This window comes from Heterodontus francisci, chromosome 3 (genome assembly GCF_036365525.1).
Source record: "Heterodontus francisci isolate sHetFra1 chromosome 3, sHetFra1.hap1, whole genome shotgun sequence".
Classification (NCBI taxonomy): Eukaryota; Metazoa; Chordata; class Chondrichthyes; order Heterodontiformes; family Heterodontidae; genus Heterodontus; species Heterodontus francisci.
In genome coordinates this window covers 129,603,083-129,616,949 of record NC_090373.1, presented here as the reverse complement: position 1 = coordinate 129,616,949, position 13,867 = coordinate 129,603,083, and the positions used below count along the sequence as shown (strand labels likewise).

General features: G+C 41.1%; 1 protein-coding gene across 3 annotated transcripts in view; it reads right to left on the bottom strand.

Annotated features, from left to right (window-relative positions):
* snap91a (synaptosome associated protein 91a) overlaps window positions 1-13,867 on the bottom strand; it is a 235,946-nt gene that overhangs the window by 89,089 nt on the left and 132,990 nt on the right. For 2 of the 3 annotated variants that reach the window (XM_068026004.1, XM_068026005.1), the window contains exon 10: window positions 10,436-10,512. In XM_068026004.1, coding sequence (XP_067882105.1) covers window positions 10,436-10,512 — 77 coding nt within the window. Of the gene's footprint in view, window positions 1-4,273; window positions 4,290-10,435; window positions 10,513-13,867 lie in introns of all 3 variants that reach the window. The other variant, XM_068026003.1, reaches the window with a different exon arrangement.

Sequence of the window (13,867 nt, the reverse complement as noted above, 5' to 3'; positions counted from 1 at the left end):
CAACATCCATAAACATTCCCCTGTCCACTACTTGAGCCACCTCTTCAAAAAAATCAATCAGGTTCGTCAGGCATGATCTACCCTTCACAAATCCACGTTGGCTCTTTCCGATCTGAAAGTTTTCAGCATGTTCAGTCACTATCCTTAACAATAAGCTCTGGTAATTTCCTGGCAAATGTTGGACTAAACTAAATCCCTGGCTTTCCCCTTTCTCACAAAGCAGAGTGATCTGTATAATTTTCTGATCTAAAAGATATGGTTCACAAAGAGAGAACTTGGGAAGATCATAGATAGGGCATCTGCAATGTTTTCACCTACTTCCTTTAAAATTCTGGGATGAAAATAATCTAGCCTTGGAGATTTGTCACTCTTCAGTGATATTATTTTCTACGTTACGGTTATTCTGCTCATGTTAATTTTGGTGCACATTCGAGCGGAAAGATCTACCATTGACATGCTGTTCTCCCTTCACCAGCTACAGGAGAAATGCCGTGAGCAACAGATGCCCCTCGACGTTGCTTTCATTGATCTCACCAAAGCCTTTGACCTCATCAACAGACATGGTCTCATCAGCAGACGTGGTCTCATCAGACTACTAGCAAAGATCGGATGTCCAAAGCTACTAAGTATCATCACCTCATTCCATGACAATATGAAAGGCACAATTCAGCATAGCGGCGCCTCATCAGACCCCTTTCCTATCCTGAGTGGCATGAAACAGGGCTGTGTTCTCGCACCTACACTGTTTGGGATCTTCTCCCTGCTGCTCTCACATGCGTTCAAGTCTTCAGAAGAAGGAATTTTCCTCCACACAAGATCAGGTGGCAGGTTGTTCAAACTTGCCCGTCTAAGAGCGAAGACCAAAGTACGGAAAGTCCTCATCAGGGAACTCTTCTTTGCTGATGATGCTGCACTAGCATCCCACACAGAAGAGCGTCTGCAGAGACTCAACAGGTTTGGGGCAGCCTGCAACGAATTTGGCTTAACCATCAGTCTCAAGAAAACGATCATGGGACAGGATGTCAGAAATTCAGCGCCTCATCAATGTCAGCGCCTCATCAATGTCAGCGCCTCATCAATGTCAGCGCCTCATCAATGTCAGCGCCTCATCAATGTCAGCGCCTCATCAATGTCAGCGCCTCATCAATGTCAGCGCCTCCAGACCACGCTCTGAAAGTGGTTCAAGAGTTCACCTACCTAGGCTCAACTATCACCTGTAACCTGTGTCTCGATGCAGAAATCAACAAGCGCATGGGAAAGGCTTCCACTGCTATGTCCAGACTGGCCAGAGTGTGGGAAAATGGCACACTGACACAGAACACAAATGTCCGAGTGTATCAAGCCCGTGTCCTCAGTACCTTGCTCTACGGCCGCGAGGCCTGAACAACGTAGGTCAGCCAAGAGCGACGTTTCAATTCATTCCATCTTCGCTGCCTCCGGAGAGGCCTTGGCATCAGGTGGCAGGACCGTATCTCCAACACAGAAGTCCTTGAGGCGGCCAACATCCCCAGCATATACATCCTACTGAGCCAGTGGCGCTTGAGATGGCTTGGCCATGTGAGCCGCATGGAAGATGGCAGGATCCCCAAGGATACATTGTACAGCTCGTCACTGGTATCAGACCCACCAGCAGTCCATGTCTCCGCTTTAAAGACATCTGCAAATGCGACATGAAGTCCTGTGACACTGACCACAAGTCGTGGGAGTCAGTTGTCAGTGATTGCCAGAGCTGGCAGGCAGCCATAAAGGTGGGGCTAGAGTGGAGAGTCGGAGAGACTTAGCAGTTGGCAGAAAAAAAGACAAAAGCGCAAGGGGAGAGTCAACTGTGTAACAGCCCCGACAACCAATTTTATCTGCAGCACCTGTGGAAGAGTCTGTCACTCTAGAATTGGCCTTTATAGCCACTCTAGGCGCCGCTTCACAAACCACTGACCACCTCCAGGCGCTTACCCATTGTCTCTCGAGACAAGGAGGCCAAAGATGATGATGATTGGTGAGTGCTATGCTCTTCTGAAAATACTGACACAAAGTAATTATTTAACATGCTTGTCATTGTTATTTTCATTTAGCTCACCATTATCTGTTTTCAAGGGGTTCACACTGCTCTTAACCACCCTCTTTTTCCTGATACAACTGTAAAAGTTTGCATGTTTATTTTTACATCCCTTGCGAGTTTCTTTGCATACTTCATTTTTGTAGCTCTAATTTGTTTCATCACCTTTTCGCTGTTCTTTGCATCTCTCCTCATTGCCAGAATTTGCGCTACTTATTGCATTCTTGAATGCTTTTTCTTTGAGTTTTATTTTGTCCCTAACCTCTTTAATCATCCACAGTTTTTATTTTTGCAACTCGGACCTTTGCCCCTTGGGGACATAAACTGGTCCCATGGTACTTTAAATTATTTTTGAGCACCTCCCACTGATAGTCATTTTAACCATTAACAGATTTGACCAGTTTATTGTGGACAGTCTCACATCCTGCTGAAGCCTACTTTACCTATAAATCTCGAATCTGAGCAGTTTTGTTTTTCTCCCTTTCCAACACAACATTGAACTCAATCATATTTAGTCACTATTAGATAAATGCGCATGCACCATTAGGCTGTTAATGAGCAATGAGTCAGATTTAGTTATTAAATCTAATATGCCCTGCCACTTGCTGGGTCTCTGAAAAATTGCTGCAGGAAACTATCCTGAACAAGAAATTCACTACCTTCCTGACATGAGCTCATCTGCTTAACCCAAACTACTGGTTAAATTCTCCCATTAAAACCTCTCTGCCTTTACTACATGTTTCTTTAACCTCTGCATTAATGGATTCTGCCACTACACAGCTCCTACCAGGTTGACACACAACTCACACTTCAGTCTTATTCTTATCTATTTTTAATTCTACCCATAAAGTCGCAACTGCCTGTTTACCTCTCTTTTTGGAAGTAATTTCATGTTCATCACTGGTGATGCACGTTTTTTTTTTTATTTGTTCATGGGATGTGGGCATCACTGGCAAGGCCAGCATTTAGTGCCCATCTCTATTTGTCCTTCAGAAATTGGTGGTGAGACGCCTTCTTGAACCGTTACTGTCTTTGTGGTGTCGGTACAGCCACAGCGTTGTTAGGGAGGGAGTTCTAGGAATATGATCCAGCAATAGTGAAGGAAGAGAGATATATTTCCAAGTCAAGGTGGTGAGAGACTTTGGAGGGGAACGTGCAGACAGTTGTATTCCCATGTGCCTGCTGCTCCTGTTCTTCGAGGTATGGAAGGTGCTGTTGATGGAGCCTTGGCGAGTTGCTGCAGTACATCTTGTAGATGGTACACACTGCTGCCACTGTGTGCCAGTGATGGAGGGAGTAAAATGTTGAAGGGGGTGGATGGGATGCCAATCAAGAGGGCTGCTTTGTCTTGGATGGTGTCGAGCTTCTTAAGTCCACCCCCCTCTATCATATTCTCTATCCCTCCTGTAATCCTCATAACCTGGTATATTTAGTTCCCAGTCCTGTGATCTTGCAGCCATATCTCAATGATGTCATATCCTCCAAGTTGAATTTGCACCTGCAATTCATTCAATTTGCCCCTTATATTCTGTGCATCTGTATAAACACTTTAGGCCACACACCCTAATCTGGCCTCTGCTCCAATGTTTTTCTCACACATCTCTTATTTCACTCTCTCGATTTAAATCTTTACATCTTTTAGTTTTTTCCTTTATCTGTCGTGCCTAATACAATTTCTGACCATTACTCTCTTTTTTAAAAAAAAATTTGTGTTAGAATTATCTATATTACTTTTTCCACCTGAACCCCCCTACCCCAATTTACAAGTTTAAAGCCCTTATGACCATCCTGTTTTTCCTTTCTACCAGGACCCTACTCCCAATCCCATTTAGGTGGAGCCCATTGCAATGGAACACTTCTTCCCTGTCCCAGTACTAGTGCCAGTGTCCATGAAGTTGAAGCCCTCTTTCCCAAAGCACTCCTTCAGGCACATGCTCACCTCCCTAATCTGCTTATACTTATCCCAACTTGTACATGGCTCAAGTAATAATATTTTATCTCCTACCTCCCAGTACTCTCTGAACAGGACCTCTTGCCTACTCTTTCCTATGTTGCTGGCCACAAAAACTGGACCCTCCCCCTCCAACATCCTTTCAAATCAGTGCGAGTTGTCCCTACCAGGTAGGTAATGTACCATGTGGGACTCTCCATCATGCTTACAAGGGATGCTATCTGTCCTCCGCATGATTGAATCCCCTACAACATTACACTCTTCCTAACTTTGGACAGCCTCCTGCTCCAAGGTTCTATGGTCAACATTCTGAACGTCCATCCAACAGTTTTCATCCTTATCGTCACAGATCGCTAATATATTGTACCTGTTGGATAGGATCAGTTTCTGCGGATTGTCATTCTCTCTCACACCTGGGTTCCCCTTACTCTCATTGAAGCATACAAAATTCTTAAAGAGCTTGACAGGGTAAATGCTGGAGGCATGTTTCCCCTGGCTAACAAGTCTAGAACTGCATGTTACACTGTCAGGATAAAGGGCTGGCAATTTAAGACTGAGATGAGGAGAAATCCCTTCACTCAAAGGTTTGTGAATCTTTGGAATTCTCTACCCAGAGAGCTATGCATGCTCAGTTGTTCAGGATATAAGACACAGATTGATAGATTTTTGGATACTAAGAGAATCAAGGATATGGGGATAGCGAGAGAAGGTGGAGGACAAATCAGCACAATGTTCAGCCCCATTCGCAGCTCCTCAGATACTGAAGCAGTCCGTGTCCACGTGCAGGATGACCTGGACAACATCCAGGCTTGAGGTGATAAGTGGCGTAACATCCGCGCCACACAAGTGGCGGGCAATGACCATCTCAAACAAGAGAGAGAGAATCTCACCATCTCCCCTTGATGTTTAATGACATTACCATTGTTGAATCCGCCACTAACATCATCCTGGGGGGGGGTTACCATTGATGAGAAACTGAACTGGACCAGCTACATAAATGTTGTGGCTGCAAGAGTATGTCAGAGGCTAGTAATTCTGTGGCATGTAACTCGCCTCCTCACTCTCCAGTGCCTGTCCACCATTTACAAGGCACAAGTTAGGAGTGTGATCGAATACTCTCCACTTGCCTGGATGGGTGCAGCTCCAACAACACTCAAGAAGCTCGACATCATCCAGTACAAAGCAGTCCACTTGATAGGCACCCCACCCACAAACAAACATTCATTCCCTCCACCACCGATTGCACAGTAGCAGCAGTGTGTACCATCTACCAGATGCACTGCAGCAACTCACTAAAACTCCTTCTGCAGCACCTTCCAAACCAGAGACCTGCACCACCTAGAAAGACATGGGCAGCAGATGCATGGGAACACCACCTGCAAGTTCCCCTCCAAGGTCACACATCATCCTGACTTGGAACTATATCATCATTCCTTTACTGTCGCTGGGTCAAAATCCTGGAACTCCCTTCCTAATAGTCCCCAAGGACTGCAGTGGTTCAAGAAGGCAGTGGCTCACCATCTCCTTCTCAAGGGCAATTAGGGATGGACAATAAATGCTGGCCTAGCCAGCGAAGCCCACATCCCATGACCGAATAAAAAAAGCCACGATCTTCCTCAGTGGCAGAGCAGTCTCAAAAGAGCCAGAATGCCTACTCCTGCTCCTATTACTTGATACACTCTTGGTCACACCAACCCTATACTGATCTTGTACCTCTCTACAAGGTATGACTAAGGCCAAGAGCCAACTGTCTGAATACTCCTCCCCAACCCATGCATGTCAGAGTGCCTCCAACTCACATCCAGCTCAATGACTCTGAGCCAGAGATATTTGAGGAGATGTCTACTGCAGAGGTGTTCACTTGGGAGTCTTACTGTCCACAAACTCCCATGTACTGCAGTCCAGACACAACCTGCTCCACCATACCTTAGTCTATATTTATTTATAGGTTCTTTTTAATTTTATGGCTAGTTAACTATTTAGCTAACACCGACACATGAATTCAAGCCTCGAAATAAAAGACAACAAACACTAAACAAAAAAATTAATACTCATCTGTAACTTAGCCATTCCACACTCTATTACGACGTCATTTATAGTTTTTCCGTTTGTCTGCCACTCTGCTTCTCCAGATACGCTCTGCTGCTGCTGGCTCTCACAAGCTGCTAAACCCGTGGCTCTAATTACTGCTTCAAGCTTACAAAAGTTTTAAATGCAAAAAGCAGCACCTCCTTCCCCCTGCACTGAATTCCTCCTCTCAGTAAATTTCAAAACATCCCACTCGTTTAGTGTATTTAGTTAATGTTGCAGTCTGTGGTTATGCTCTGTGCCTGAACTGTGGTAAACCTCGTCAAATTAGCATCTGACTGCAATAATACACATTTTGTGTCTCTATATGTTTTGACAGCTACTTAATCAAGTAATGACCAAGTGCATTTCTCCAACTCCCGAGAATGGGAAACTGCAGAAAATTAAGCAGTACAATTTACTGACAAGGCCAATTCCCAATTCTGAAAGGCTGACTGACTGATGATCAACGTCAAGTGTTGAAATTGAAAAATTAAACCATATTGCAAATTTTAAAGTGCGCCCATCGTTCAGTCTACAGAATATATTAAAATTAGTTTAGTTATCTCAAAAGTATTATTTGTACCTTCAATTCAGCAGCATCCAAATCACAGATTTTCAATTCCCGAGGGAGAATGAAATATACAGCTGAGCAGTGCCTTAATGTTTTTCAACAGTTTAGTGCTAACCAGTATAACCAGCCCAAGCCAAAAGCTGCTTAAAGTGTGTGAGTGAACAGCACCAACAATTCAAAATCCTGATAGTCCTGTGGTTGGCTCTGTTCTCGTTTCCTATTCTCACCTATGGCACTGAACCAGTTATTGCAGTAATTCCAAAAGGTTTAGCTGCTCCATTGTTGAATTAAATCCAGCTCAGTAGGCAAGCAAAGCTGGTAAGCAATAGCAGATTTACTTTTTAAAAACTTAATTTACTCCAATCTTTTGAGGGAGAGGAAATGGAGTAAGCCGAGAAAGAAAGCTAGTGGTTTCAGTTTACCTCAGATTTAATGACCATCTCCACCACTGTTACCATAGGCACAAACATCCTTTCCATGTTTTTAAGACTCTAGTGTAAATATATTTGTTAAAAACTTACCCGTCACTAAGTTTCCAAGGCAGCAGGAAAAAAAAGTTTTAAAATTTGCTTTAAATTTGAAAGCTTACTTTTTTGAAAAAGAGAAAGGAGTAAATAATTGATTCCCAGTGACACTTACATAATCACAAAGGTACCACTTTTGTACAATTTGTACAAGTGCATGAATTGGAATTTTTTTTTTAAATTGCACAATTTCTTAACTACTAGATTAAAAACATTTAAAGATAGCAATTGGATAATTTAAGTTGCCAGTTCTGACATTGCTTGGTAATACAAACATTATACAAATTCAAATCTATTTTAGTTTTGTGGCTCCAGAACAAAAATTGTCAGTAACATATGTCCACCTTCACTTATGTTTGGCAAGTCAAGAAAACAACAGGAATACATTGCTATTATTTAGCTAGATGTCCACAACTTAGAATTTAAAAAGAAAATAAGTAGCTACTTTCCAATCAGCAACATGCGACTCTCTTTGCTCCTTATGGATTTTAAATCCAAAATCTCTATTCCCTTTCGAAAACCAAGGTGCATTGCAGTGACCCTACTAATGATAATTCTGTCCAATTTTTCATTTCTCCACCAGGGAAGCAACAAAGCTTTCAACCAATAGGATTTTGATAAGGAACTAATTGTAATAGGACTCACCTATGTATCTTTCTCGTCTGTAAAGTAACAAATTAGTGCTTCAGTAGCATTACTGTTACTTTCACTGTTTTTTCCTTAAAAAAGTTTTGTAGTATTCATAAAACAGGGGAATTTTGACCAGTCCCATGACAAATCAATAGTGCTTGAGGGTGTATTCCCACAGCCTCAGTCGTTTATAGCGATGGAAACCACACCGGCCAAATGGAAACATTAACTTCGTCATATGGAACACTAATTGAACTTTTTACTGGACAGTGAACATAACTTGTTTAACAGAATGGCTGAAAACCTGATTGTACATTTGCATTCTGAGAGTCAGCTGCACAGACAGACAATGGGAGTGCTCCCAGATTCAAATTAGCGAAATGGGTTTTGTCAATAGTGATCAAAAGACATCGAGACCCATTGACTTTTTAAGAGACAAACCTCCACTGAGTGTGACTGGAGAACTTTAGAAATTAACAATCCTCCCCAGAAGATGCTTCTTCAAACAAAAAGAGCTGGTGACATGACTTACCTGCTGGCCAGACTGGGAACTGTTTGAATTGTGCCTCACAGAAAGGTTTGGGGCAGATTGCAATTTGAAGACCACAGAGAAGGAAGGTCCCCCTCTCTCGGTCTCTCTCTCAAGCAAAGTCCCAGGACCCACAGAAGCAGCTCAAGCCTCAAGACGGAGGACCTCTTCAGCCTTCTGGTACCAGAGAAACAAGTTTGAAAGTGTACATTGGGCCCCAGTCAGAACTGCAAGACCTCAACTCCAATCAAGGACTTTATATCCAAACCGAAAGGCAGTAACTGAATTCGAATATTGTCAACCCTACTTAAGCCTCTCCCTTTAAGTCTTTCGCCTCCTCTGTATCTGTGTGTGCATTTATCTCGTATACATGCTCGCGTGGTTGCATAATTTTAACCGACTTAAGGTGGTAAGACTAATAAACTTACATCTTTCTTGTTTGAACCTAAGAAAGCCTGACTGGTTGGTTCATTTACAATTACAATTAGAGAGCAGTGAGCAAGGACTCAGAGAGGTTAAGCTAAAACACGGTTTTAAAAGTTAAATCCTGTTACGGCCAAACCAGGAAAGCAGCAACAGGGTAGCATGAGACCCCTTCCTCATCCAGTCATAATATATCTATCTTTTGTTAAAAAAAGTGTTCAAATAATGCTAACTGCTTAAGCTTTTAACAAGTACTTTCGTAAAATCACAGAACAGCACAGAAAGAGGTTATTCAGTCCACTGCACCTGTGCTGGCTCTTCAGTAGAGCTACCCAATTAATTTTACTTCCCTGCTCTTTTTCCATAGCCCTGTAAATTTTTTTCCTCCTTCAAGTACTTATCCAATTCTCTTTTGAATGTTACGACTGAATCTGCTTCCACCACCCTTTCAAGCACTGTATTCACATCACAATAACTCACTTTTTAAAAAAAAGTGAGTTCTCATGTCACCTCTGGTCTTTTGCCAGTCGCCTTAAACCTGTGACCTCAGGTTACTGACCCTTTTGCCACTGGAAAGTTTTTCCTTACTTACTTTATACAAATCCATCAAATCTCCTCACAACCTCCCCTACTCTAAAGGAGTAGTTTCTCCAGTGTCTCCACATAACTGAAGCTGCTCATTCATGGTACCATTCTAGTAAATCTGTGTACCCTCTCCAAGTTAAAATTATTTGCACTATGCACAAGATAGATACAATATACACCAGCTACTTTCTCTTTTTGATTATCTTCTACCGATTCTGGCAATCAACTCTACAGTGCAGATGTCAATGTGCATCAGCTGCACTGAGTAATTTAGCTTGAATCCCTCCACCACCGCCCAACAATGCCAAAAAAAGGAAACTAAAACAAATCTGCCCATCAACTCCACAATCTACATCATAAAATTAATGAATACACATATGCAATTTAAATGGAGCAAGTTAACAGATTTTTGTTGTTGGGGTTAACTGCCTTGTAATCATTCTCTAGTTTTATATTGTCAAAAACCAGGCTGAATATAATAACTGGTATTCTCCAATTCCCTTCCAAAAAACAAAATACCACCAAATCTTTCCTGCAACTAAACCATGATCCTTTTCTCCCCGAAATACACACACTTACTTTACAGCTGTGTGTTCAGGCACTAAATAAAGTAGATTCCCTGGAAAAATCTAAGATTAGTGTGTAGACTTGCAGAAAAAAGGTGTGAATTTCTCATTGCAGATTTGTGGAGTCATCTGAAGGTTAGTTTTAAAACACCAATTTGCAGAGATAGGAGTGTGTTTTGATTGGTTATTACTATGTGTAGATAAATTTGTTAATTGTGCAATACTAACAAATCACATGTCACTTATGGAACATATTTGGTCAACAGATGGCAAAATGTTTTCCTAGCATTGCAATACAAATGCTGATATTTAAATAATTTCTCATACCACTAAAATGATTTCCCAAAGTGACATACACTGTTACTGCCAATAAATAGTTTTACATGAGCATCTCAATTATTTTACAATACCACTAAGGGAATAACTGCATGTACGAAGTGTCATAATGTAGCTGTAAGTAGTAAACATAAGCCAAATATAAAATTAAGAACTTATTTTATGAAAATACAAAATCTAAATAGCAACTACCCTACCTACTGCCAGCTGCATTTTTCTTCCCTTCCAGTGTATTCAAATGTTGTTCAAGGGCTTCCAGAAGACTGCTAGGAGCCTAAGGAGTAACAGAACAACACATCCATGATACATTCATTGGTAATTCACCAGCCAGCTACACATGGCACTCGTGTCAACTAAGCACAACCATCTGCAATCATTTGCCTGGAAAATGGCAAGACACTACATTTTCATGCTTTATTTTACTTTCTCCATAAAACCATATCACAAAATAAACTTCATGCTTTCAATCCAATGAAAACACACACTTGAAAGTTTTATTTATTCTCTTAAAGATCCTAAAAGGCTTGAAACTAGAAGGTAAAAGGTAACCTCATTCAAGTTTTTGAATTTTAACAGAAAATAATTTAAACAGATACATACACACCTTATCTAGAACAATTTCTTACAAGACTTCCAAGTATGTTGATGTGACAAATTAAGGCTTGCACTTAATAGAGCAAACATTATATGGATTGATGGCCCTAGGTTTGACAACAGCATGAGCATTCTACAACAGAGACAGTTCAATGTTGGGAATATACGGAGCTAGATTTGAAATGTGATTCTAAATTCGCTGATTTTTTAACTCCTTAGGCACTGTGGCCTAGTCTAAAACTTAGGCCGAGCCGTGAAATATTAATATTTAAATGCTGATGAACCCGCTACATATTTCTACTATTTTCTGCATTATTCTTGATGGAATAGTCTGGGCAGATAAACTACAGTATATTTAAAACCTGAAACCATCTATATGCCAGAGATCATATAGTTACAACCATATCCCCAGGATTCATGAGTATCGGTCAGGGAAAGGAACTTTTTTCTTTAAGTGGGAACATTGATGCTAAACTGCCAATTCAAACAGCATAACACTGAGATCCATTCAAAGAAATAAGCCCAACCTGAAGGTGTGCTTGGCAAAGTGAAGGTTAGGAAGCAGAAAAGGTTGAGTGTGCAGGTCATTTTTCTTTTCCTGTTATCCTTTTTTTTCCTCAGAGCATTGGCCAGTGGAGTGAGAAAACTGTTGACAGTTTAGTAGACTTCCTCCTACTGCCCAAATGCTCAGATCAGGATCTAAACTAGTGCTCAGCCTCAGGTGCCTGCTTCTGAAACTTTTGTGAAACAGGGGTTAGATGGTTATCAGAACTTACAGAACCTTCAAACTGAAGAATGCCTGAATTGATCAATGTTGGGATAGTTGTGGAAACCCCAGAGGACCCCAACAACTTTTCCCACACTGTATGAGAAAATGTGGAATATACTGTTGATTTGATCAGAGGTAGACAGAAGCACAGTCTATTCTTTCTGCAGCTTGTTCCCCAACTGATGGGGAAGACTGGTTCCAGACAGAATTGGTGCCCAAGATGCATTGGTGCCTGGAGAATCAAACTTGAGATTCCAAGTAGTTAGATAGACTCAGTGAATAAACAGTTGTATTATATTCTTTTGGCAAGTTTAGAGCAGAAAGCTTGCTTCTATGCTACAGCAAAGGTTCACTAGATTGGTTCTTAGGATGAGAGGGTTGTCCTATTATGAGAGGCTGAGTAAATTGGGTCTATACTCTCTGGAGTACAAAAGGATGAGAGATGATCTCATTGAAACATACAAGATTCTGAAGGGGCTTTATAGGGTAAATGGAGAGGTTGTTCCCCTGACTGGGAAATCTAGAACACGGGGGCACAGTCATAAGAGGCCAATCATTTAGGACAGAGCAGAGGAGAAATTCCTTCATTCATAGGTTGTGAATCTTTGGAATTCTCTAACCCAGATGGTTGTGAATACTCCACTGAACATATTTAAGGCTGAGACAGACAGATTTTTGGTGTCAGGGAAACAAGGGATATGAGGAGTGGGGAGGAAAGGGGAGTTAAGGATCAGCCGTAATTGTATTGAATGGCAGAGCAGGCTCAAACAGCTGTATGGTCTACTCCTGCTATTTCTTCTGTTCATATGTAATTCATTATACAGGTAAAATCACATTCCAGAAAAGGTTATTAATCTTTCAAAATTACTTTCAAACATTACACCATTTTCAGAATTAGCTTACCTTCATTTTAATATAAATTTTTGCTACATGCACTTCTTGCCAAAAACACATTCTAAGATCATTTTCCTTAGCTTCATCAAAGATTGTTAGACAGACATAGTTACATGACTCTTACAGGAAGATTCTTGTATTTTCCTTCATAGCACTCTAGTTCACTTTTCATGAACATCAGATTTTATCTAATTTCCCAAGAGAAGTTCCCCACTTGAGCTAAGCTATTGCAAGGAGGCCTAAAGCAAAATAAAATACTCTGCATGAAGCAGGAAACAAAATAAAAACTGGACACTACCCACCCCCCCCCCCCCCCCAACCACAAATACTGGAAACACTCAGCTCAGACTGCATTTGGAGAGAGAAAGTGTGTTAACATTTTGGGTTAATGACCTTTCAAAATGTCAATTCTGTTACTGTCTCTACAGATGATGCCTGACCTGCCGAGTGTTTACAGCATTTGCCATACTTTACTTTGAAAGAAGAATCAGAATGTCCAAATTTCAGGCCACCTTTTCAGTAGCTGGTCAAGCTGCTGAAACAAAATTTCAAATAAATCCTCTTCGCCTAGAAGAATACGAGGAAGAGGTGGAAATTAAATCAAGCATGCTTATGTACTAAAACAGAATAGTTGAAAAAAGTGCTATTTTTTTTTCAAAGTTCAGTTAAAATATACTTCAGGAAGCCATCACATCTTAAAAATGTACTCCATTCACTACAAAAAACATTATAAACAAGACAGAAACCAGGCAAGATAGCCTCACAGCACTCTCATTGCTTACTCCTGCAGTTAGCAGAGAAAATGGCGAAATAGAACGAACAAAAAGTGAAATTGCTCTAAATCAACAGGTATAACGATGACAATAAAGATTCACATGAAAAACAAAGAACAGCATTGTAACCTGCAAATTTAGCACAGGAAACAACTTGTGAAATGGACACAAAATTCATGCCATATGAAAGATTTCATTCGATTATTTGATCTCCCGTGGCAAATGTACAGTAAGCTGAAGAATACGGCCTCTTCCTTATTTGTCTCTGTTGCTTTCAGAGTGGATTGCAGAGCAACTACTTATACCTCTGTAATCTTCCCTGTCTCTCTCTTTGGCTGAGAGGCGGTGGATAATATGACAATAGTGTGGTCGACAGGGAAGCCATCAATGGTTAAATGCTGTATTTCTGGTGTGGGTTGTGGGGAAAAAAAAATCTGGCTTAATGGCATCTTTTCCATCCTCTCTTCCAATTATTCACTAATCTCACCTCTCTGTTCCCATCACGCAGGCTCCCACCTGCCAAGAACGAGGCACATTAATTTCGCTACATGGACATTAAATTTCAAATTGTTGCTGGGAAGAGAAGGCCTGTGACAAGG